At 39.1% G+C, this 27101-nt stretch overlaps 1 protein-coding gene across 4 annotated transcripts in view; it reads left to right on the forward strand.

The window, feature by feature from the left end:
* Positions 1-10843: 10843 nt before the first annotated feature.
* MICU2 (mitochondrial calcium uptake 2) overlaps positions 10844-27101 on the forward strand; it is a 136052-nt gene continuing 119794 nt past the window's right edge. For 3 of the 4 annotated variants that reach the window (XM_064717407.1, XM_064717426.1, XM_064717416.1), the window contains exon 1: positions 10844-11024. In XM_064717407.1, the coding sequence (XP_064573477.1) occupies positions 10893-11024 (132 nt within the window). In that variant the 5' untranslated portion in view covers positions 10844-10892. Of the gene's footprint in view, positions 11025-21130; positions 21160-27101 lie in introns of those variants that run through there. The other variant, XM_064717435.1, reaches the window with a different exon arrangement.

Here is a 27101-nt window from a genome sequence, read left to right on the forward strand (position 1 = left end):
AAAAAACTAAAACTCTGCTTCAGTTTAAATTGTGTACATAAAGACAAAAGGCAGCACCTTAGGGAATTAGAAATCTCCACAATACAAATGCAACTAATAGAGCCCCAAAATAAGAGGCTGTCAACATATATCAATAAATAAAACACAATCTGTGCCACAGACTTGGTTAAGAGGACTGGGGGACCAAGACTCAGAGGAGACTAACACGAGCTACAAGAAAAGACCTAACTTTTTGTGTTTCTGTTGGATTGGTTCTGAACAGGCCTTTCACACAGCACTTCCTGACGAAACCTTGATCCAGAAGCCTTCCATGCACAAATCTCATCCAGAATTCAGCAGAAATGTGGTGGATGTAGAATTCACGGGATTACATCAGGTATGCCATGTATAGTGGCAAGTGCTCATAGAAGCACATGAACAGCATGTCCTTTCTAACAGAAATTTAGAGATTTGTAGGCAGAGCTGCAGGGCTATGTTATAAAGGCACACTCTAAGTCACTGCCAAATCTAAAAAGAAAACAGCCTGGGGTTCTAACCTTCATTCCAATTTGCAACATGTAAAAGCTACAGATAAACACAACTCCTCTTCCTCCTCTCATCATCATAAAGCCTCTGATCACAACATTTTAAAATCTTTTCCAGGCTGCTAATTCAATGCCCACCAGCAATTCTGTTCTTTCCTATACAAGCACATTTTTAATGTTATCCTATCTGAAATTCAAGTCTGGTAAATATAATAAATTTGATTATAACTTCGATTCCCTAGTTATTAAATTAGCTTATTTTCAGAAACCATGCTAAATCTAAAGGAGAAAAAGCAGCAAATTATACCTGTCAGCTCTAATGCATTTATAACTACATGAATAAAAGATGTGATTCATCATAGATAATAAGTCTTGCAAAAACTTTGGGTGAGCTGAGAAAATAATGCTAATAGCTTTCCAAAACTACTTATAATTTAAAATCATTTGAGGGGTGAGGAAAATGTAGCAGATTCTAAGGACTACAAAGTGGTTGAAATTCCATTAAATTTGCTCTTGCAGAATTTCTCTTTTTGTGCAAAACCGCAACAGTAATTTTTACTTTCATAACTGCTGAAGTAAGATCAGGTATGGAGAAATGAGACAAAACATCTTTTGTGAGTAAACATTTTAGCATTCTCTGATTTGCTAGAGGACAGTATAAACTCTCACTTTGTACCCATAAGCCTAACACAATGTATTATTTATTACATCTATGACAACAGAGTTGTGTTTTGTATAGTATCAGTACTGTAACTCCAGGATGCACATGAAAAGCCAGGACAGATGACTTTAATGTCTAAACCCATTTCTGTAGACATTCACTATTTGTTCTGGCTAAGCTGTTTCTAAGGGTAGGGGATGAAGATGAGGAATAAGGCAGATTAAGTTTTAGGCTATCAAGTGTAAGTCAAAGTACAAAAGATACATTCTGGACTGAAGTCTGGAATAGTTTTGCCAGTTTCTTCAAGCATCTTAAAATCTTACAGATTGTCTCAGTCTTAGGGAATATAAGGTATTTTAAACTTACATCATTATATACAAAGGAATTAGAATGAGGGGCACTAAATGAGGCATAAAGTTAATGGTAGTGGTTTCCACCATGCTTTAGACATTTTTTCTTCCATCTTCTTGTTACTTGCTTTTATTGAACCATAGTCTGTCCCATTTCTTCAGAATGTAAGTTACAACAAATTAGTGGATATAAGAAAGCGATGAGTAGTAGCATCAGACTGACAGACATCCTTGCATTTAAAATAAAGTGGTGGATGCCTAAAGTTTGGTAAGGCAAAAATTTTATTTTTTAAAATTTGCAAAATTTGGACCAAAACCTGTCCAAATAAAGTAATATTTGCAGAAAATATATTACAAATAGCACCTGACTCTGGGGATTATTTCCAGCTCTGTCACTATCTTGTTTTAAGATTTTAGACAAATCATTCCAGCCTAATGTGTTCCATGGCACAAAAAAAGAAGATAATCAACCTCAAGTGACCCTACCCAGATGCTGTAATACCTAGGTCTTGATAAGGTACCCTGACCTTTCAGAGCAGCAGAGTCCCCTGTTGCTTTCCCTGCAGGGATTCTGGTGCCATCCCAACTACCAGTGGCAGTTGAGTTACTGGCAATCAGCAAGTAAACCTAGCTGCTGAATTTACCAGTACAACATATAATAAAACAGATTATATAAAAAGAGATTGAGGAGGAGAGCATACTAAAAGGAGAAGAAGAAAAAAGAGATTCCATGGGTGTTAAGTAATTTAGATCCTACTTAACCTGCAACAAGAACGGCTGCCTACTATTTGTTCACTATAATAATGCAATACTTATTCCTCAAACTTGTCTTCCACTTCATCCATCATCCAGGTCTGACAAGAGCAGAGGGCTCTCTGGGTGCTGAGATGTTACCAGCACTGACAGATGACTGTTATGGGTAGATTTGGGGTAATGTCACACCACAGATAGTTCCTGCTTTCCAGCAGGTTTCCCACAGACTCTTCTGGTGCTTCACTGGTGTCAGCTTCCTGGAGCTTCTCAGGGCTAATGGAGTGGGAGGCTCCTGACTGACCTAAGGTCCTCTGAGTGAACATGGCACTTTCTCTTGCTGCTGTGAAGAACAATAAATAATTTGCTGTCATCAGTCACTGCCTCCCTTCTAACAGAACCCCACCCACCTCAACTCAAAGGCAATCTAGCATGGGATGCTGAGCACTCCTAAATGCCTTCAACTACCACAGGGAGGTAGGCAGGCATCCTCTGCAACACTGGATAATCTACCATTGTGAGCTCTCTCCAACTCTCTCTGCAGCAAATGATAGCAGTAATGTTTGAACTGACAGAGGATATATATATATTTTTCATGTAAGTCAAGACACAAAAAAGACATAAATTCCAGTGCTCCCAAATACAGCTGTTCACAAGCCTAGTAACAAGTTAGTACACAGGGAGGGAATGAGGATATCACAACTTCTCCCATGCAACATTCTTCCCTCAGTTACATCTTGAAGTAACACATCCCTGCTTTCATCTGTCATCAGGGTGGCACCCCATAATCAAACTCTGTCTGACTATCTCATTTGTTGCCAACTCTAACAGCATTTGTGCCCAGCAAGTTTGATATCCAGATCTGCAAGAGTTCCTTTCCAAAAATCTCTGCAGCAACTAGACGCAGTAAAGAAAAGCAGTTTAAAGTGTAGACATTTACAGCTGCACAAAAATAATCCCTGTTCCCCTTACAGTCAGAGAGACTGATACAGGTATTTCTTTGCTAGAGATTCAACTAAGCCACTTGAACAATTATCTGATACAGGTATTTCTTTGCTAGAGATTCAACTAAGCCACTTGAACAATTATCTTGGGATGAGACAACTCATGCCAAAGATGATTACTTACCCCATTAACAAGAGCACAAGGTGATAATTCAGATACAGACATGTATCATATCTGAAATGTATGTAAACATTTCTTTTTAGTGGGATGAAACTTACCCACATCTAACACACCTCTGCCCTTTTACAAAAACCTTCCTGTGCATGCTTTAGTCCTACCAGTCTCTTCTGTTCCTCAGAAATTGGGTTATGGCTGATTTGCTGTGGATCCTCTGGACTACTTCAACTAAATCTCTCCATTATAGACCAGCCACAGAGAGTCTACACCTAAGCAGCAGGAACATGAGACCCACAAGCAATATAAATGCCATGGGAGCAGGAGATTCCCTAAGCCTTGTGAACATGAGACAGTCTGTGTATGTCAACATTTTGCTCTTGGTATAGCTTATGCCTTCTTGGACACATGCAATTCAGATATTCCAGAATATCAACTCCTTCAAGTTCCCTCAAGACCTTTCACTTCTCTAGAAAAAGATTATGTAATGGCTTGGAAATCCTCTCTGGCTGTACTCAGCAGAACAGCTCCTGCCTGACTACTGCCAAATGGGGACTGTCAACTTTTATCCATAGCTTTGTCAGGGATTTTTATTAGTGCCATTATTACTGTGCTTTTCTGAGAGGATCCAACAGCAGCTTTGGTGCAGCTACAGACTGAGGATCCCTCACCAGCAAATATATCAAGACTGCCCACAATATTCACACAAATAGTAAAGCTGGTTTTCAGCTCTGCAAGTGCCAAATGCAGACACCTATGGAAAAAGATTCTGCTGACTACAATGAACTTCATATTAGGACTTCCAAATTTTGAAGAAAGGATTGCAGAATCTTCTATAGTGAAGCTGTGTGTCTACCACACACTCCTTCTATTAGGTTAGATAATATTAAACAACTAAACACATACATGGAAAATAATCATGCCTTCCCCCTGCTTATATAAAAATAGGTGCTTATACAAAAATAGGTGCAATCACAGCTCATAAAAGGTATTGTGAGCAAAAGATGTAAACACTGTTTGAAATAATGGGATACATTACAGAAAACAGTAATTTAGAGTTTTATTATTTCTTTCTTTTTCACAGAAATAATTATATATACTTCACCATCTTCAGTGGTATTAAGGATGTGATAATTAAGGTAACTTTAATAAATCACAGTAGCAGTGCAACATGTTATTAATAGTTGTTCTAGACTGTGGTCTGGGAAAAGAAACGAGAAATAAATATATGATGCTGCCTCTACTTCAACATTTCCAGAAAACAATTATTTTAAAAATATTTTACAGGTTACAATACTGATAATTCTATAATTGCTTCTTTGGTAATACTGTGAAGTAATGCCTTGCCATCTTTATAGTATTTTTTGAACTACATAATAATAGTTATTTTAAATTATATCGGTCTCAGTCACATTGCATTTAAAAATATAAAGTCAGAGTCCCTAATAAATCCTTCTGGTTTTTCAGGTAACACAGATAAAATTAATTTTGCTAATCTTGACATGTTTTATTGTACTCTTATGCACAATTTCTATCCCTCTCTCTTTTTAAGTACAGAATCTATACAGCAGAAGGTCTTAGGCAATCTTAACTATAGTTATTACTGCCAACTCTTCTTACAAAATTCAGGGTGAAATACTGGTATAATTAAAATTGATTGCAATGCTCGCACTGATTTCAGAGAATGAAAGAAAAGAGAAGAAACACCCCCTGAAATATAGCAAGGTCCCAGCAACACAATTCTATATTTACATAAAAAGCACTGGTAATAAGATTTCAGGAAATCCTATGATTAATATATTATAGGCAAAATATATATATAAATGTGCACATATTTATTTGTACACAAAAGTACAGGTTAAAGGTCAAAATGACAGGATCCCACTTAGACATAGGTCTCTTCTTTTTAATCAGTGCTAGCGGCACTGCAGAAGAATGTTTGCAAGGGAAGAAAAATGAAGGACAACTTATTCAGGTGAAAACATGAGGAAAATACAAGCGCTAAAACACATAATGTAATTTCATTACTTAAAATGTTTTCAAGGGACCCCTATTATCGTTGCAAAAATGCAATGGGATCTTATCATTAAAAGATAAAACAGCAGTTGAACTACAGTTCTCATCTAATAGCAAGAAAGTCTCCACTCTTCAAATATTTATGTATACAGTTAATTTTATGCAGTCAAAGTAGTCTTACTTCAGACCACAGAATTTTTCAAAATGCTTAAAATTAGGTATAATATATGAAACTGGTCACAGAATTGAGACCTATAGCCTTACTTGGAAAGTAATAGCAAATAAACTTTCCAAATTTAAAAAATGAATATTCCTTCACAAAAGAGAATCAGTTTTGATCTGCTTTTTGTATTCACATTAGTGTTTAAACAGTCTGTGTACCATTTCTTTAATAAATCAAATATTTGTCACAAAAAGGTTACTGCCAACTTAGAAACTGCATTTTAAAATACTTCCAATTCCATTACTGTTATCTGCCATTCTCAAATTATTTTTTTTAAGAAAGAATTTTGCTTTCAACTCTTTTTCTCTAATTTTCAACTTCACTTAAAAAAAGTAATTCTGAAGTTTGAGGGAACTTGTGTTACATATACCAGCATAGTTTTTCAGCTAACTACATACAAAGAGTGTGGGAAGACAGTGTGTTAGAAAGGTCAGTATAAATGAATGCTATGAGAGGTATTTGGGGACACATATCTTAGATAAATTTTAATTCTTTTCCTTTTAAATGGACTCTATCATGATAAGCTTTCAAGTAACTTTAGCAAGTTGAAAATATTTGGAGATAAGCTATATTTATAGTGTAGCTCCTAACTGCAAAGATTGCTGTGAACTCTTATTTATGAGCTGAATAGTGTTATCTAGCCACAAAATGCTCATATTTATTTTCAGATCTACTAGTGGATGAATGTTGACTGTCTAGTAATTAGTTCCATTTCCATCATCTCCAAAGCATACAAAACAACTGGACTTTCTGTAAACTAACGGCTTAAAAGATTCTTCATTGGAAGAAGGTAATTCAGATTCCTTGAAAGTAATCTCTCCTCTATCTGTTGTTTGGTTTTGTTTTCTTTTTTTCTTGTGGAGGAGGGATAGATAGAAATTATGAAAGTGGCCGAGGCTGCACAGGGCTCTGAGGAACCTGACCTAGCTAAAGATGTTTCTGCTCATTGGAGGGAGGTGGACTAGATGACCTTGAAAGGTTCTAACTATTCTGTGAATAACAGTCTTACAAGGCAGCTTTGGAAATCCCTGAACTCAACTTCTAGCCTTCACCAGGAAGACCTGGGTACAGGACTTTTGAGCCTCTGGATAGAGACCAAGGTATCACCTGGCCAACTTTAATGACTGTCGAGTTCTGTCAATCACCCTGTACTTTTCTAAGTGTGCTAAGAACATTTTGTGTTATCACTTTTCAGAAAACTTGTCTTCCCTGTGCTTACATCCTTACCTGCTTCAGAGTGTTTGCCTTATACTCATAGGCAAACAGACTGTTCTCATGTTTGCTAAAGTAAAACAGAAGTGATATTCTTCAGAGACCATATAATTTGACTCGGCTAAAGAAGGTCTGGCTTTGTGAGACCTTCCATTTCAATCTTCTGTCTGACATTGGGCAAAATATAATCTTACAATCCAGTTCTTGACTTATAAAACCAAACAGTGATATTTGTTGTCCTTTGATTAGCTTGTCTGTTCAGCTCTGCCAGGAAAGTATCAAAATACTGTTAGCACACTGTACAGCCTACTAAAATCTCACATTTGGTTGGAGCTTACTGTCATAAGTACTTATGTTAAATAAGTCAGACCAACCCCCACGCTATTTCTTGTGAGATGGGGACATGTATACAAAAAATGGCTTGCCAGCTTCCTCCCTCAACTTAGAAACAGCTGATCACTGCCTTCCCCAATCCAGTTTATGCAGCATTTTAAGTCCAGGAAGACAGACAAGCATGATGGGTGGCCTTCAGACTAACCGACTGAATCCAGCTCTCAACTCTTACTCTGTAAGAAAGGGCTTAGACAGAATGTAACAGGAGTTAATTTAAGCTGTTCCAAGAGTAAATGAATGCTGGCACTAAGCCTAATGCTCTTGAGGGGATTGGAGTTCTAGTAGAGAGTGAATCCCTCTTGGAACTTGGCCTAACACTCTTAAAAGACACTGAGATGTGGAAGTGGACCTTCAGGCATGAGGAGATGTATGTTTACTTGGCTTTTTTTTTAACTTTGTAACAATGCTTAAAAGGAATAAGTTTCTGCCAAACATGATTTCCTAAGAATGACAGGACTCACAAGGGTTTTGTTTCATGGTGGTATGTTTTTTGTCTTTTGATGTGACTTTACATTATATTTATTGTGCCTAATGAAAGACTAAGAAAAGACTGCATTTAAGCATTGTTACGTAACTATTCAGTGGGACATTGAATCTTAATGAAAAATTACATTTTAAACATTTCAGAAAACATTTTATTAGTATTTTCATTTGCTTTTTCAAATTTTCAGGAATGCAAACACCTCTTGTACAAAGTGTGACATCACCACACAGAAAGCACTTTATAAAAAAGCAGGTAGGACATCTTGCTAAATGTAATGATTTCTGCTTATAAGAGCATGGAAGAGCAAACTGAGCAGGACAGTAAAGGGAGGTAACACTTTGGTGCTGCAGCATGCAGTAGCTGATGACATTGGTCACCACATAACTCATTTTGTCTGGTGAAACCTTTATTACATTTACCAGACTGTCAGCATCAGACCACATAGATCTTTGCTTTCTGTCATAAACCACCCTGCAGTGATACTGCATGGGGTGCAACAGGACTGTGTGACTCACCAGGAGCTCTCTAGCTGTTTAAGGCGTGTGTTCTCACAGCACTCACAACTGCAGTAGCACAGCTGTGAGCAGCACGAGTGGCAGCTCCGTATTCCGGGAGCCTGGGCCCACGAGGTGAATTTAGTGCAGGAGACAAGGGGTGGCTGAGGACACTGAAGTCGCCCATCAGCATCGCGTGCTCTCAGCCACATGAGGACAGCTCTCCTTCTCACTGCAGCTGCATCTGTTCCAGGCAGGAATGCCATCTGAGGAAAGACAAATGACCTACTTATTTGTTTTTACTTGAAGAAAAACTGAAAATGCCTGTTGGAACAATGAATTATACCTCCTTGCCTGTGCTGTGGATGTGTATTCAACATCAAGGGATCTGGCATTCAGAAATCAAATCTCTCAGCCATCCTTTACAAGATGCTTCTAAGATGTTGCCAGCACTCATGAAGTGCTCACTATTGGCTTACACAGAAAGTAAAGTCCTTTTAAGGTGTTTGTAAAAATACTGTGTGTCAAACTGTAAGATTAGGATGGGAAATATGTTGTCTAGAGGGAAACAGAAATAGGCAGTAGGAATTTCCTGCAAGTTTTACAGAAGAAGTGGGATTTTCCAATGTGTTTAACAATTGACAGATTTTGCTCCTATGTTTTATATTGGGATTAAAAAGGCTTTTCCCATATGAGTTAGTCTCTAGGTCTCTAGGAACAGGAAAAACCTTTTGCAAAGTACATTAGCATGTAGAGATGGAAACCATTCATCCTGGGTATGAGCAGTCATTTGTGTTCCCCAGAGAAGGTGTTTTTGAAGGGTTTGTACCCTGCGATTCTTGAAGACGTCTCAAACACTTCACAGAATGACACTCAGTGAACAACACATGCTGAAAGAAAATGGGATAAATTCTGAAATGCCATTAGTTAAATGACTGAAACGATGCTCTGTGAAACTGAATTCATGACTCTGAATTCAGGTCAGGGAAGGAGAGTGAACTAAAATTACTTTGATGGCAGTGATGGATGACCCCCTTTTGTCAGTGGATAGAGGGCAAAAAAGCATTTCCATGTTACAGAGCCCATACCAGAACATTTGTAATGTTGACAACACAGCATTGGCTGTCATATCAGAAAGAAGTGGAAGATACAGTTTGCTAAAACAGACTGAGTACCTTCTGAAGGCCCCCAACCAAAGACCAAAGTAATAGCAAATTGCATGCAGCACTCACAAGGAGTCACTAGGTGAACTACTCTTATAACAAGGATATCGGTACTGCCAACATACAAATGACATTTAACTTACTCTCTGCTTTACTTCATATAACCTTATCATTAATTTTCAGATGGCCCAATTTTTGAATGTGATCAACTAACTAATGTTTGAATGTAACCAACCAAGAACTAGAGAGCTTTGTTAAAACTATGGCAGTGAGGAAAAAAAAAGCAGTCTGAAGCATTCGTTGTGAGTAGTGGTCTTTTGGCACAAGCATTACTGCCAACCAAGTCATTCTGTAATGCTTCTCAGCTAACACCTCTGCCATGACAATTTCCATAAACTCATCTTCTGCTATCTGTGTTTCACGAGAAACTCTAGTCTGCCCTTGAGAAGGATATTGCAAACTTGCTCATGCTTTTGTTGTTTCTGATCTGGATCACACACTGAGCAACACATCCACAGGGGCCATTAACGCCTCGGAAATCATGGGCACCGGGTCAGCCCTGCTTGTGGAAGCTCACCTAACCTGCCTTCCTCAGAACCCCGGGATTCCCGTAGTACCTAGAGTCCGGCTCGTGATCGATTGCTCCTCCTGCTCTCAGCAGTGGGAATCTGCTCTGGGAGACGAGTCACACCAGGGAACGAGGCGAAGCTGAGCACTGACAGACACACGGCGCTGGCCGGGGCACCCCTGGGGCCGTGGGGCGCTGCGAGCGTCGCCACTTTTCACTCCCTACCGCACAGGCCAGGCCTTCCCTGCCCCCTCCCCTGGCACAGCCCAACACCTGCTCCCTGCCCTGCCCGCCTTCCCTCCCTCCCCACCGGGAACCCGCCTGGAAGGGGCCCTGCCGCCTGCCCTCACCTGGGAGCTCCCCGGCCCGGGACGGAGGCACCGGGCGCACTCCGCCTGCGTTACAGAAACAGGGCACCAGTTAGGCTGGAAAAGGCTTCTGGGATCATCGAACACAACCTGTGGCCCAACACTGCCATGTCAACCGGCCCATGACACGGAGTGCCACGTCTAGTCTTTCCTTAAACACCACCAGGTCCCTGGGCAGCCCGTTCCAATATCTAACTACCCTTGCTGTGAGTAAATTCCTCCTAATGCCCAACCTAAACATCTTCTGGCGCAGCTTGAGACTATGTCCTCTCGTGCTGTCGTTTGTTGCCTGGGAGAAGAGCCAACGCCCGCCTGGCTACACCCTCCTTTCAGGTTACCTCTCTGCCAGTCCGTGCCCTCCGGTTGTGCGGGTGGCGCCGCTCCCGCCGGCGGAGCGTGGCCGGCGCGATCCCGGCGGGACCGGGCCGGAGCTGCCCCCGCCCCGCGGCCTCGGGCCCGGCACTGCGCATGCGCGGCGCGGCCGCCGCGGCGCTTTCCGGGAAGATGTCGGCGGCGTGGAGAGTGGCGGTGGCCGCCCGAGCTCCGCTGCGGGGGCGGCTCGCCGGGATGCGGCCCCCGCGCAGCCAGCGCCGCCCGTCCGCATGGGGGACCGCCGCCGCTGCTGCTCTGGTCGGGGGAGGCTGCCTGGCGGCGTGTTGCAGCGGGCGGCCGCGCGTGTTCCCGACGGTGCTGGCTCAGGTAAGGCAGCAGCATCCCCGCTCCGGTCGGCGGGCAGGGCTGGGCGGGCGCGCCGGGAGCCGGGGCGCGGGGACGGCTGGCGGCGGCCCGCGGACGGGTCACGGTCCGCGGTGGTCAGACCCCGTCGTGAGGCCGGACTGGGCTGCGGGAGCCCCGGTGGTGCGGCAGGTAATGCGCGTCACGGCCCCCTTGGCATCACAGCGGGTCACTTAACGCGGAGCTGCCTCGCCTCAGCGGGGCACCTATTTCCGCCGGTGTCCGCAGCCGGAGAAGGCAGGGCTTGCCTTCTGCTTTAGCACGGAGCCTTTCCCCTCTCCCCTTGACAGCCTTGCTCATGCTGAGCGATGGACCTGTGCTTTGCACAGACACACGGCCTGGAGCGAGCTCCGCCTTTTGCTGGTAACTTTCAGGGGAAACTTCCACGGTGCCCGGTCTGCATGTCAGGTGCTGTTAGACAGTCATGCACGGCTTTGTCTCTTGAAAAGAAATACGTATAGCTGTTTCACGAAAGTAATACTTTTGTAGTTCGTACTTTGTCTGAAATGCATTACACTGACTTATTTCCTCTTATTATGTCCAAAATGTGTGCCCTGGATGCTAAAATGTGATTTGCCTTGGAGCGTCAGGACACTCAGAAGGGTGTTCATGACAGATCATTATTATTTATAAAATAATCTTTGTACACGATTTCGCAACTTTATCCTTTTCATGGAGGCAGTGAGCTTTTTCCTCTTCTTCCTCCAGATAAGAAGTTACTGTCAATTAGAGTTGGTTTGTTGTTTCAAACTGGAAGACGTAAATGCTTTGTAGGCCAGAGGGTTTAGGTGTGATGAGTGAAGAGGTCAGTCTATGCTTGCAGTGCCATTTATCTACTTATATCTAAGAATTTTTGGAAGTATTGAACACTTTGTATGTTTTGATGTCTTATCTCTTAACAGTGATTAAACAGGCTGAACTACAAGCAGATAAATAGCAGCCTTTATTCTTGAAAACATTTATTTCTGAGTCAAGAACAAATAATTACTTTTTTAATTCTTTTTTTTTTAACTATTGTGTCCTTCATTGTGGAAAATACTTAAACTATATCTTCTTAGAAAACTCAAATTTTATTAGATAAGCATTTTTCAAATAGATTATATAGTAGTCCTGGTCCTTGTTAAAACTTTGGACAGCACATGTTAAAACTTTAATGTTCTATATCCATCTCCTAGCAAGGAAAGCATCCATTACTCAACAGATATGCTACTGAAAATGTATCTCCTTGTTGTTGTTACGTTTAATTATATGAGGTTTTAAAGCAGCATTGCATTATTTTTTAGAAGTCCTGTCATTGAGACCAATGTCATTAGTACATGGAACTCTTGCTGAAGTAGATGTGTATGTAGGTATATATAAAAAGTGTTAAATGTGGGAAGTAATCCCTTTTAAAGGATGTTGAGTAAAGAGGTCTCAGTCTGGTGCTGATGTGTTCTTGTGGAATAGCTTCCATGTAATGCATGGACAGTCAAATGAGTACACTTTTGATGATTCTCAAGAGGCAGTCCAAAAGTCTAGGACTTACTCCACTGGTTTGGAGATAGTAAATTATTGGACTCTTCAAATGTTTATTCAATTTGAACTTTTGAGTTTTCCCATAAAATGATTGTTGGAGAAGCTAATTCTCCATATATGTTGTACTCCATATTGCTGCAGGTAGTGTACTGAGCTTTTTAAAACTATCTAAGAATTTACCATGCAGAGCATAATGCTGCAAGTGGATTGTGAAAGCTATGAGCCACAGTGATAGAGCCACACTGCAAGTCTTTTAAGCAGTTTAGATGCTGCTTGTGACTTCTGATTGATAGAAAATAGCCCAAAGTGAAACAGTGTTGAAACAAGCAGTCACCTTTATTACATATTTTGAAGCCATCTTTTTCTCAAGTCAGAGATTGTGGAATCATGAGATATGAAAATTCTTTACACATTCTCATAGGGGATAACCTTATTTTCTGTTAGTATTCCTTCTCATTGTAACTAATCTTAACCAGCCTCGCTTGAGCTTGTGCTGACAAACAATATTGAACTGTTTCTTCCTGTTCCTATGTAGTGGGAATATTGGCAGCATGGTGTGTGAAATATTACAGGTTAAGGCAAGTATTTGAAATTAAACAGCGTAATTTTCATTATCTTTGTTATAAAGGAATATGTAGTGGAAATGTTTATACTTCTGTATCATCAACAAGGCTTACTGGTTGCTCTTGGGAATGCAGTGGGATTATGGTACAGTGCTTCCCAATTTTCCTTGGTAATATAGTCTTGTCTGTTTAATTGCTGCAAAATTGGTCATAATTATTTAAAATATTTGACAAAATAAAGCTGACAAAGTGACAAGGTATGTCCATGCTGTAAAGAACCAAAATAATAAGATTTTGTGCTTTTCAGCAGCATTACATTATGTTTAAAAACTTCTGTTGTTAAGACCGATTTCATGTCTGTGTGTGACTCTGGTGTAAGCATAATTTGAGCCACTGAGTAATTTTCATTCTTGTCCTAAGTTACCATTAGTAACTTCTTTGCACAAAGACGTCATTGGAAATACTTCCTGTCTGTTTAGGTTAAGTAGTTGAAGTTGATAACTCTATTTAGATTTTCTGTTTTTCTCACTGAAACTAATCTCTGTCAAGGTAGTCAGACGTTTTTCAGTTTTTCCTTATTCCAGGCAATTTCAGACATACAATTTCTAGTGAAGCTAGCAAACAGCATGCCAAAGGTTATATTCTGTATATTTAGTACTTACTCTTTTTTTTATTTCTTTCTTCTAAAGCTTTTGAATATCCTAAAATCAAAAACTGATACCTTTGGCACCTAGTTTCTTAAATCTATTTTTAATTTCTGTCCTTTCTTCCTGCTGGAATGAGTTTAATCCTGCTCATATTGGTTAGGGGCACTTCTGACTTCTGCTCAGATTAAATGAAATCCAACCTAACGCAGAATAATCCTGTATGAGTCTTTGCAGAATCAAAGGTCTTTCAGGGTCAGATAATCTGTTTTGCTTTTGTGAGTTGTATGGATAGTTTCTGTTTTATTTTGCAGTGGCTTGTCTCTGGTTACTGTATTTTAATAGAATTGTTTATTCTGACAATGACTTTTCAGTTCAGGGCTTTTTTTTTTAAATTTTGGCCCAGGTTTTTTGTCAACATTTTCACTAACACTTACTTGTTCTTACAATGTACATTAAGTGGTTAACGTCCCAGTAATAAAATGTTCTGTATTTAATGTAATATACTTCAGATGTAATCTTTCATGATTTATGAAGTTGTTTTCATTCTCTATCTTCATTTGCCTACCTACTGTTTAGAAACATATAACTAATAATATGTTGGAGTCGGTTCTTAGTGTTGATTATAAAACTCTACAAAGATTATTATAGTAAAATGAACACAATATTTTTGAAGCTTTTTCTTTATAAGTACCAAGTGTTGATTCCATCTACACTTGATATTTACCTGTGAAGCTACAGTGACAATACCCAAACCAGATGATAGCCTCTGTTAGAAAAAAACTAGATCAATTTTCATTTTTTAATAAAATGAGCTAATTGGCTTGTATCAAGAGAAGAAAAAAATAAGGGTGGGGGAAATGGCTTTTGTTCTACCAGTGTAACTCAGAACGGAGATTTATGTTGAATTCACTGAAAGTATTCCTTCTAGTGTCCTAACCAGCACAGCTAGGACAAAAATGTTCACACTGCTCTGCACACTGCATTGATATTATACAGGCTGTTTTTCTTTTTTAGTAGTGGAACGGCGCAATGGTATGTGGTTTGTAACCATGATCAGACTTGGAGTATTGTCTCTTGTGCCCTTTTTCTCTCAGAGCATGCAGTTTGCAATACTAACATGGCCCACTCCAGCTAAATTTGGAACCTTCCAATGGGCTGCAGGCTTGATCTTGGACACACACAAACTGCAAATGATAAGAAAATTCTGAGAAGCAGCAGGCTGCCAGAGGCAGTATATCCTGCCCCTGCTGAGTTTTTTATGGCCATGTTTAGGTCACTAGCTTCAGAAAGAATAAAATTTGATTTGCCCTTGCAAAGTTATGATCCCTGCAGCGTGTCTCAATTGGCACTGAGTCTAAGTCACTGTTTTCCAAATGAGACTAGCTAGAATTGTTACTAGCACATATACGAAGCTTTATGTGTGCACAGTCTTGCCTGCTGATAAACATTACCATGTTTCAGCACTCTGGTTTTTAGGGAGCGTTAGCTGGAACCTCAGTTAAGCTGTATGAAATATTTAAGTGAAGTGGAAATCATAGCTAACAGAAAATTTTGGGGTCTGTTCTTGTTAATACTTTCTGTTACATGGTCATAGTCTAATTGATTCTCTTTATCTTACCTTTTCTGCTACTGCTCTCTTGCATCAGCAATCTTCCTCAGTTATTCCTGACCAGAGGAGACTCAGTTTGTCTCTTGGAAGTCTTAAATACTTATATTGTTTTTGATCATACTGAAAATATTAAGATAGTGCTTATAGCAATTAAGAAACAATTTGTGATAATTTGTAAAATATTTGAAGTGCCCGAGAATCTAATTTTATTTGAAAGGCATTTGTTGAAACAATTCTGTTTTGGACTGCAATAATTTTATTATCTCAGTTTCAACTGCATTGAATGTTTTGTAATTTTTTGAGTGTCAATGATTCTTAGGAGAAGCAAAGATGGGAGTGGTAACTTTGTATGTCGCACTACCCACACGCTACATGGGAGTGGTGACTCCCATGTCACACACATGGAAGTGACAACTTCTATGTCACGATATGAAAACTGTTATTTTGAGCAACTGAGGGTAGAAAACTTTGAGTGATTAAAACTAGAGCTTAGATTTGTTTACCAGGTCTATATGTGTACCCAGCATGAAAATTTATTTTGGTGCTACTGCCTTATACCTTTTAAAGAAATCAGAATACTGTAAAAGATTCTCCAAATACTAGCTCTTTCAGGGTACACTCCCTTGGTTCTGCCACTGTGGAAAGGTAAAATGGTATATAAACAAACCTAGGGCTGTGCAGAACTCAGTAAGCAGTTGCATGCAGGTCAGAACAGCATTTTGTTAAAATCATCTCAATTATTTTCTACAGAGCAGTGGAAGAAGTGCCTAGCTCTGGGATTTTAATTGGTTTTTCAGACATCATTAGTAACCAGGATCACTTTGTGACTTAAGTTATGCTTGCACTGCTTGTAGGCCACACTTTCTCACTCGCTATATTTAAGATTTTTGGGTTGATTGGTTTGGTTTTTTTTGTTTTGTTTTGTTTGTAATACATAGTGTTATGTAGGAAGCTATGCATAATAAGTGCATGTGAAGGATTTTTTGCCAGATAAAAAATACTTGTGGTGTTTGAATTCATTCACCAAATAGAAAAAAAGAGCATATTTCTTATACATTAATGATGATTCCTACAAAGTCACACGTCAGTGCTTTGAATTGTGAGATACAATGTATCATTTTAGAATGGGAGTTTTTGTGAGGGTATCTTTGCCTGGTTCATGCTGGGGAAAGAATATTGCTGTTAAGATGAGGTGTCTTGATAAATATAGAATCTGGGATAAAATTGCATAAGGATTTGCAATGATGTATAGAATCGCCTGGAGAGGGGAATGTGGTTCTAATATAAAACCAGAAGGGATATGTACACTCTAATCTGAGAAACATGCAAGAAGATTCTTGTGTTTACTTTGTCATGCCTGCTTCTGTTGGAACAAAAATCCCAGGACAGGTTCTTTTCTCCTAAGTAATATTTTGAAATGTTTATCTTCAAGTCTTTATTCTATTAGAATTTAATGGGGAATGCAGATGCACAGAGATGATTACTGGGGTGCTCACTAAGTAAAATTAAGCATGTATAAAATGAGTCTGCATCATAATTTTAACATGCTTTTGAAACCTAATGCCAGTGTTTGTAATCCACATCAAGCAGGCTGCTCAGTGATGGCTCACAGGCCTCCGAGAAGCCTCGCAGTGGAATTCAGTTTGTGTGAACCTGACCACATGGTTACATTAGTAATTCTTCAAATCTATGTAGTAAAACAATGCTATGTAGAAATAATGAAAATTACCATTACTTCTGTGGGTTGGAGCATGTTTAAGCAAAGATTATTTGTTTATTTGGGTTTTAAAATCTCCTGCTTTACAACTTCCTTAAAGGAAGGGACAGCTTCCTCAAAATGTTGTCCTTCTGTCTTTTTGTGTCTTACCTTGCTGCTGGTTATCGTTCCGCTGTTCTGAGTGGCAGTACACAGCACACAGCCAGGCAGTGCTTCCCTGCACAGCCTCAGATTTCTGTTCTGCTTGTAGCATGGTTGGAGAGGTTTTCTTACTGCATCTGCAGGTTGTGTCCGTGAACCATCTACAAGAGGGTGCCTTTAAATCTTCCTGATGAAGGTTGTGCAAGACTTGCAGCCTGTGGAGGAGGCTCCTGTTGGATTCAAGGTGCTTTGAACCCCTGGTGTTCCTTTCCAGCAGTGTCAGAGGCTCCTTATTCAGCTGTGGCGAGCTGCAGGCTGTGCTCTTGCTGGCGTGTGGTAGCATCCATCCCTCTGCCAGCCTCATGGTTTATTTTCCACTGTATCTTTGCTGCTATATTTACTATCTCAATAAATATTAATAAAGAAAAAGTTGTCATAGATCATGACAAGGCACTCAGTAGGTAAATGCATTCCATACTGTCTGTTCCTGAGCAGGAAATGGGTAGTCATTTTTTTATTAAATTATTCAGATACCTGTAGTCTATGACTGTGAAAGAGGCAGTTTAACATAATTTATGCATCTGCCTTCTAACTCAGGTATTTAATGTGAATATATTCCTATTAATTTTTTTCCCTCTACTGTGCATCTTGAAGTAGATGAAGTACTACAAGTGGTTTGGTTCTGAGTTTAAATGGCTTGTTACATTCTTGCCTCCAAATTCATCTTCAATGAATGGGTTTTGGGTACTAGTCTCAAAATATTCTGAAAATAGTGTGTGCTCAAAACCTTTTTTAAGCACTGATAAATATGCAATTAGATTTCTAGCTCAGCCTATCCCAAACTTTTTCTTTTCCTTAAATATGCTTCAGGATTTCTGAAACTGTTCCTTTGAGCAGCCAATGAGGGTAACCTTAGCTACCTCTTGTTTTATTCTGTATTTCACTGTGTTGTGGAAATACTGTATGTATCAGGTATCCATCAAGTAGTCTAAATCAATAACTGGGATATTAAATATATCACAAACATCATTCTCAGCATTAGTGACATAACACTGTCATGTTATGTGCCTAAAATAGAATGTGATATAGAGAGTGTGGAATCTCTAGGAACATGATGTTATAATTAATTATACCCTGAAATATTACTTATGTATGTGCATTTGTTTTACAACTGAAATATTACTTATGTATCTGCATTTGTTTTACGACTTTAAATATATGGTATCCTTTTCAGTTTTTTTAATGTGAAATATATATACTTAAGTTTTTGGCTTTGAAAATATTTACATTTATTCTCTTCTCTTTGTGCACAGAGATTCTTTGTGCAGGTGTCTTCATTGATACTAAAGCAACCTGATGTAAAATGTCATCTTAGAGGTCAAGGTTAAATTTTAACTATCTGTCTTTCATCTGATCTGTCACCTTTTCCTTGAATTCACTCTTGCTATGTGACTTCAGTGATTAAATAAAATCTAACTAACATTCCTTCTAGGCACTTTGATACATGTGGACAGACGGGGTGAGTTAAGTTGTATGGTTTTGTGCTTTTAGCTAATGTCGTAAAAGGTTAGTGCTTGAGAATTTTTGGCTGTTTGTGTTAATGGACAAACATAAACAGATAAGAAAATAGCTTGCCTAAAAACAAAAAAATTGATTGGTTAGAAAGAATTGCACAAAATAATATTTTGATTTTTAACAAAGAATCTCAAGAAGAAACTAGCATTTATTTACTGGTGATACAAGACTTTTTCTCCAGTAAATACGGTAAATGGTTTCAACATAGATACTACAAAGTTTCTTTTTTATTTGGTTTCTTAGATAGGAGTTCTGTTTGCCTTTTTTTTTTTGCTAGAAACTTTGAGCTTAATGCTAATTCCCTTTTTTTCTTTTTTTGGTAAGACATGCTGTGTTCTGTGCAAGCAGTAGCAGCTGTTTTCCCATTGCTGCTGTTTTGTACTGTTTTCCAAATGCATTTGCTGGGTTAGCATGAGAGCTCTTATTGCACTTACTTGTAGACTTTGGGTAACATTGTGGCTGACTCAATATGGTTATTCCTGGCAAGTGGCTCAGCATTTTGGAAACATAATCTAGCCAGAAAGAACAAATAACTCAGAATCTAGTTTAAATAATCATCCAAGATAAATGTATGTGAAATGCTCATTCAGAACACGTGTAGTAGGCTATAGCTCCTTGCTGCTACTCACTGAGGTTTTTATTACATGTACAGCTGAAAGACAGGAGAAGGGAGTCTTGTCAGCTTCAAACACCAGACGTCATTTCAAGTAGTTCCTCAAGGTCTGTGTCCCTTCAGGGTAGGGGAAATTTCAAGAATGACTGTCTTGCATTCATGTAGTCTATGAAAAGCACTTACAACAGATGTAGCTAATAAATATTATAGGTACTGATACTTTCCCTGCTTCTTTGCCAAATCATCAGAGAAACTCCTTCATCTCTCTCCAAAAACTGCACAAACTCTAGCACAGATAGAAAAGTTACATGAAATGAAGAAAATTGGTGTTTCCAAATACTTTAAAATCTTTTTTTTTTAAGTAGGCATTTTCTTTGATAATGCCTTTTAATGGCAATACTGCCATTACAATGATCTATTAAGAAATAGTGCTCTAATAATAAAACAATATATACTGAGCTGCCTATAAAGCTATGTATGTATCTATATGTAATGTAACTTTATATATATTAGTAAGGGTATGCATATATATAAAATATACTTTAAATACAGGCTGTGTGACTACAATAATAAAAAATAAACATAAGAATGTGCTAATGGAGAAATGTTATGATTTATGCATTTAAAGGACAAAATCTGCCTGAAGTTTTACCAAAAGCTTTTTCTGGTGGCCCTGTAGGAGGCAGAGATCTGTGTGCTGCCAGATCAGGCTGGGCTGTGAACTTGACTGCATGGGCTTGATGATGTGAGGTCTTGCCAAGGAGAAAAGCACAAAGTTCTGTCATGTTGTATTGCTCACTGTGGTGAAATGGACTCGGTAATTATATTTTATGGTCTCACAAATTTGCCAAAATGAACTTTATTTTTCAGTAGAGAAAAGTCTTAATGGTTACGTATTGACCACATTATCTGACAATCTGCTTCTCCTTTTATAAAACTATGAAAATTAGAAGATAACAAACCTTAATAGTGTAGCTGACAGAATAATTGGTTTGGAAATATAGTACAGCTTCTGTACCAGTCCTCTCTAGGCTTGTTTTTGAAGCAACTGTGGACTTGTCTAATAATTTGATGTTTTTAATGGCAATGCAAAATCAAAATTATACTTGGCATGGAGACTAAGAAAGTGCTCTTTACTTTATAGCTTTATATTGTTTAAATGCATAGAGACAGTGGCCTAAGTAGCCTGTGATTGTCACAGTGAAATGTTTTCCCTTGCTCATTACACTCTAATGAACTTTTCCTCGGGTTAAAGTACTTACTTAGAAATGTGGTAAAGCTGATGGATAAAACATCTGGCACCTTTTTTACTGAAAAATACACTTGATGGTCTTAGGCATCAGGGAATACAGTGCTGACACTGCTGTCTTTGGGAATAAGCAAACAATTACAGGCTTCTGCTGAAGATGGGAAACAGCAGGAATATGCATTGTAATCTCCAAAAGATGAAAAGCACAATACACAACATGCATCAATTTAAACCAGCATTTCCCAGATCAATTTTGATGATTTTATCCAATGCATTAATTTATCCAGAGCATTAATATTAAATCTGTACTGTTCAATACAGAACAGTACGAGGAGAATTGATGCTTGACTTAGTTGTTCGTCTTACAGAATCACAGAACAAGTCACTTGAAAGGGACTCTGAAGGATCATCAAATCCAACTCCTGGGCCTGCACACGACCATCCCCAAGAGTCACTCCATGCACCTCAAAGTACGGTCCAAACACTTCTTGAGCTCACTCAGGCTTGCTGCTGTGGTTCTTAAATGCTCTTCATGAGATCCATCTCCACTTAAGAGAAGCTTTTCTACTTTTTCTGGTTGTGGTTTAACTCTATTTGGCAGCTACACATCTCAGAGCCTCTCATTCCCTCTCTCCTTGGGGGAGAGAGTCAGAAGAGTAAAGAGGAGAGAACTTGTAGGTTAGAATACAGACATTGCAATGTGTGGATGCTTTTTCTGCACTTTGACTTGTTTTGTCTGCCATTATCTTCTTCTAACCCTCCATAAGACTATCTGCAGCGCATGCTGCTATTTTTTCTTTATTTAAGTGAGAATTTTTTGAGCTCTGTGAACTCTTTTTTGATTTGAACTGGATGTAGCCAGACATTCCTATATGGAAACTTCTCATCAAAATCTTAAAATATGTTGGGATTAATTTATAATAGTGAAACATGGTCTACTTTGACATACACAGTTAAAATGTGTATTGTAGTTTCCCATTCCAATTAAATCAACTTCTGTATTATATCAGAGTTGGAGTTAGCTTTTATAGCTTGTTACTGTATGTGTGTGTTACTGTTGCAGTATTTCTCCTTCTGGGAAAAAACCTAATTGTCAATTTTTTCACATAGAGCTGTAGTTAGCGCTTCTGTAAAGAAATTTGTGCTTGTCTTTTTGAGCTCTTGCTGGGAAATTTCTTGAATAAGAGTAATAAAGATCTAAAAAGTCATAACTAGCTGCATTTAGGCAGTGACCTATGGAGAGGACTCAATGTGGACAACAAAAATGGCAAAAACTAAAGAAAGTCTTCTGTTTCTGGATTTTAAAAAAAATCCATTAAAACTTTAGATTTTAATTTAGCTGAAGAACCATCATGAATGATAGACAGTGTAAAGGGTATAAAATTACTTTGCCTAGAACAGTATTTTTTCTGAATTTACCAATTGTATGTAATGTTCTTACTCAGTCTTTCAGAAAACTACATTGGGAAATTGTTGACATACTTTTTTCCCAACTGCTGTTAAATTTGGAAAGCTGACAGTGTCATTCTAGCAAATGATGTTGCATTGTTATTCTTTAATTTTAAGATTTGTGCTGTTGTTTCTCTTCAGCCTCAAAAATGAAAAAAAAAAAAAAGAAAAATCTAAATATTTAGGTGCACCAGAAGTGTTGGATATGTTAATTAAGCAGACATCATGTAGCAATAAATACTGTATTATTTACATTAACAGTCCTATCAAAAATAATGCACTTGCACTGATAATGCAGTTTGTTTATTGAATGTTTTTCATGGGTGCCTCACTTTATAATCTGCAGTGCTGAGACCCTTGACAGTACTGCTTCTTGAAATGACACCAATGCAATCAAGTTGCATTGTCAGAAACCATGGAATCGTAGTCAGATTCCTTGGTGTAAAACTTTTAAAGAACTATATGGTGTTCCAGTACAGATGGATTTTTCCTTGCAGTGTACACTTGTTCTCTCTGGTAGTGGTAGGAGGTACCACTTCCAGTATCAAAGGGTTTTGGTACTGACAGCAAACAAGGAGTGATTATCCTGGGAGTCATCACATGGCTGAGTCCTTTGTGGGTAGGATTTGTGAGACTCTAGTCGTGGGAGTAATGGGCATCTTTATTCCTTCTTCATCCCCTGTAGCCTCTGGGCTAGGTCACTCTCCCTCCATGACTTCCAGGAGCAGCAGACTCCATGTGAGAGGCTGCTCTGCCAGCAGGAAGCAAGACTGGGCTGTTCTGGGCTCGGCTTTGAATGCAGAGTTAGAAGGTGATGAGTAATGGAAAGCAGACACAGTGGCTCTGGGCCAGGCTGCATGGGGATTAAACTCTGGATGTGGTATTAATAGGATGGAATGAGACCCTTCCACAGGGTTCAGTAGTGTGTGTGTGTATGTGTGGCTGCATATCACCTCGATGAATTCATGTTACATACATCTGGTTCTGGCCATTGGAAATGTCCAGCTGATCTGACTAGACCGCTATAAGTGGATTTAGAAGTTGCTTGCAGTTCTTCAAAGTGTGTAAAACTTCATGCATACAGTGTTCCCTGCCATTCTCGAGGTCACAACCAAGCTGTTATCCTACTGCGTCAAGCTGGAGATTGTAAGTTTAATCACTGCCTGCTTGTGGGATGTTTCTGTCCCATTGAGTGTCCCTGTGAGTGTTTGGCAAAACAGAGTTGGACCCAACATTCTTTATTTGAGCAGCTTCTGTAACTGGGAAGATTGCACAAGCTTTTGATCGCCACACCAAGCAGTAGAATGTGTGTTTTCTGTTGGTAAACTTTGAATAGACAGATGATGAGTTTCTGATGGGGATCAGGTTATGTTGACATAGCCATGAGACAATGAATGATGCACTTTTTATTGTGGATAGGGTGTTGGTCCTTCAGGCCATAATTTGCAAAGAGCAGAGACCATTAATAGTTTTCATAAGAATTTGAAGGTAACACAGCAACACAATGCATAGCATGCCTATGCATCAGTTGAATACTTTATATTGAGATATTTTGCTGTTTGAAACTTCTCCTGTAGGGAGTTCATAAAAGCAGTTGTTCTGCAGAAATTTCTTTTATTCCTTTGTAATATTGGTCCCACAATATTCCTATTTAATATAATTCTTTTATAGTAGAGGAAGCAGGGAATGAGAAAGTGGATCTTTTCTTCTCTAGGGGCTTCTCTACTGTGTTTTTGGAACTGATAAGGCACTGAGGAAAGCACCCTGTGTTGTTGCAGTTGTCTCAAAAAATATTATTTTATGCAATAAATGCATTAAATAGCATAAATAATTTTGTTATTCATAAAATAGGTATCCATGCTATGGGCAGGGACACCTCCTGATAAACCCGGTTGCTCAAGGTCTTATTATCCAGCCTGGCCTTGAACACTACCAGGGATGGAGCATCCACAGCTTCTCTGGGCAAGCAGTTCCAGTATCTCACCACCCTCACAGTAAAGAATTTCTTCCTTATATCCAGCCTAAATTTACTCTTAGTCTGTGCCCATTAGTCCTTGTCCTATCACTGCAGTTCCTGAGAAGGAATCCCTCTCCACCTTCCCTATAGGCTCCCTTCAGACACTGGAAGGTTGCTCCAAGATCTCCACACAACCTTCTCTTCTGCAGGCTCAACAGCCCAGCTCTCTCAGCCTGTCTTCAGAGGGCAGGTGCCCTGTGTGGCCTCCTCTGGACTTACTCCATCAATTCCATGGAGTCCTTCTTATACTGGGGACTCCAGAACTGTGCTGGTCTGAGCAGAGGGGCAGTCTCCCCTCCCTTACCCTTCTGGCCATGCTGCTTTGGGTGCAGGATGCAGTTGGCTTCTTGGGATGCACATTGATAGCTCATGTTTAGTTTTTCATCAACCATACCTCAAGTCCTTCTCCACAGGGCGGCTTTAATGATGCCCTTTAACACTGCATTGATATCAAAAGCTTTCTGGTATTCATGATGAAACTAAATGGAAGTCTTGGTGTATAAATACACTTTGTGTCAGTGTTTAGACTTTAGAGTCAAGTGTAGGAAGAGCCCTGATGAGTTCTTTGGTGGCATTTGTTTCATCGCAAGGGGAGAAACTTCACTGAAGTGCCAAGGTGCACTTGTTAAATGTGAAAAACAAGTCTGTAGTAATGGAAGAAAGTCTGTAAAAATTGACAACTGCTGTAATCCTGTAGAATTCCTAGCTGGCTATCCATTGAATATCCTGCTCCTTTCTTAATAGTATGGGTTTGCTCCATGTGACTTATTTTCTTGATTTGCTGAGGCCTTGAGACCTTCAGAGAGAAAGGGAGAGAGGATTGCTTCCCGTGCAGAAGCAGCTTGAGAAGATCTTAAGTTTGAAAAAAAAACGTGAGAGGGATTTTTTTTTATATGGAAATAGTTTAGATATATAAACTTAGATTGTCTTTATGTCAGCTGGTTTTGTAGTGTCTTGTGTGTTGAAATAATTGTTAATAATGGGGTTCTCCTGTAATGCAGCAAAACATATGATACCTGAATTATTAATCTATGAATTGAGATTTTGCTCTTAGAATAAAAGGTCCCCTTGTTTTTGGTTTTGTTTTTTTTTTGGTTTTTTTTTTTTTTGTGGTGGTGTGGGAGTGTAGTGTTGCAATTAGTTTTTTTCCTAATTCTTCTCCTTATTAGCATAGGAGTGAACAACTGTGTTCATAATGCCAGGCTTGGCATGCAGTTTTAGTGGCCTGGTTAAAAGCAGCAAGGCTGCACCTCAGCATAATGATAACTGTGCTAGTAAGTCTTGGGCATCTGCATTTCTGTACAGGAAGCCTCAGACTCTTCTGTAGTAGTAAGTTTGCTGCAGAATGGGCAATTAGTTTTTTCCCATTGAAAAACAAAACAGGTGGTTGTAGTCTGCAAAGTAGGAATACAGTTGTTTTGATAATATTAGGAAGATTTCTACTGCATACAACAGGAATCGAGAGGAGAAGTAATTTTTCAGAATAAGGAGAGTCTGAAAGTTGTGATATTAGCTATTTAGTCTCAAATTCATGATCTAGATAGAGCAAAACACAAAATTCAGTCTGCATCTTTCAGATCAGATAAACGTGTTATCAAGCAACTTATTGTGTGTGCTGATTTATTAAAAAAAAAAAAAACAAACAAAAAATACACTTTCTGGAGAGTTGTCTATTTTTTCCCCAAGTAAAAATGTTTAGGTTCTTGTGGTAGTGTTATTCTGGGATAGAAATATGATTCTTTGGGGGCCATAGTAAAAGAGAGACATGGAATTTCAAAGGTACACTATTTCTCAACCAGATTTGGGTACAACTGGGTACAGCAATACCCACAACTGAAGAAAAAGCAAATCAGTTTTGAAAAGAAATGTATCATTATCTTGTCTCTATCCCCTGTTTACTAAGAACTTCTTGGGAAGGACTACTTTTTCCTGAGACAGTCAAAATAACTATTTTTGAGTCAAAAATAATTGTTTTCAGGGGCATTTAGAGGATTCTTATGCAGATAATTTGATATTCAAAGTACAGATAATTCAGTGTAACTCATGTAAGCATCTGTGTGAACTGTATCGTTAGTTTAATTTGCTATTTTTAAAACAGTATTAGATTAGCATCGGGAAAATAGCACAATAATTTACCAAGTGCTAAATGGGCTTAAAATCCTCCTTAGTGGTATAGCCTAAAGTATGCATCTCAGTTGTGTTAAAGATACTAAAGTAAAAATAAAGAGGAGGAGGAAAGGCATATCTGTGGTGTCAGAGAGGCATGTGGTAAGCTGTTGTATAAAGGGAAGGTAATGGATCTGCTTGGATTCCAGCCAGTGGTGCTGGACACCGGCATTCTGCTGAGGCACATTCCGGGGCATTGCCAGCAATCCCTGAGTATGCTGAGCCCTCTGTGTGATCCATCTTCCCCATGGCCCACTCTGCCTGGGGCCAGGCACTCAGTGGAGGTGATTCCAGTACCAGTGCAGCTTGTTGGTTGTCACTTGTTCAGTTCAGGGCAGTGCTTGACTTCTGAACGCTTGGCCATGGCTGGAGAGCCCCGTTGGAATCTCCTGTGTGCAGGCACCATTTTTCATGTTGCTGTTACTCTGAATGGGGTGTTGGATATTGGCTCTGCTCCCAGTTTCTGGTTGTAAGCAAGTCCTCTTAAGAAGATGGCTTTTCAATCAATGTTTTATAAGTGCTATTGGGGTTAGTTGTAAAATTAAGTGGTGGTGGGATTACCTTTTAACCTTTCTGTCATGTTACCAGTTTACTTTACTTTACATCACACATGTATGATGCATTTTTCTGAACGCAAAGAGGAAGAACAGAAGGAAAAAGGCATTATCCATCCATGCAAGGCACCTGTATATTTTAACAAGTAATGAAGCACCACAGTAAAACTCACACCCAAAAGTGTCCACAATGGGAGTTTGCATGCTCCAACCTCTGAGACTTATC

Source organism: Zonotrichia leucophrys, chromosome 1, assembly GCF_028769735.1.
Source record: "Zonotrichia leucophrys gambelii isolate GWCS_2022_RI chromosome 1, RI_Zleu_2.0, whole genome shotgun sequence".
Taxonomy (NCBI): Eukaryota; Metazoa; Chordata; class Aves; order Passeriformes; family Passerellidae; genus Zonotrichia; species Zonotrichia leucophrys.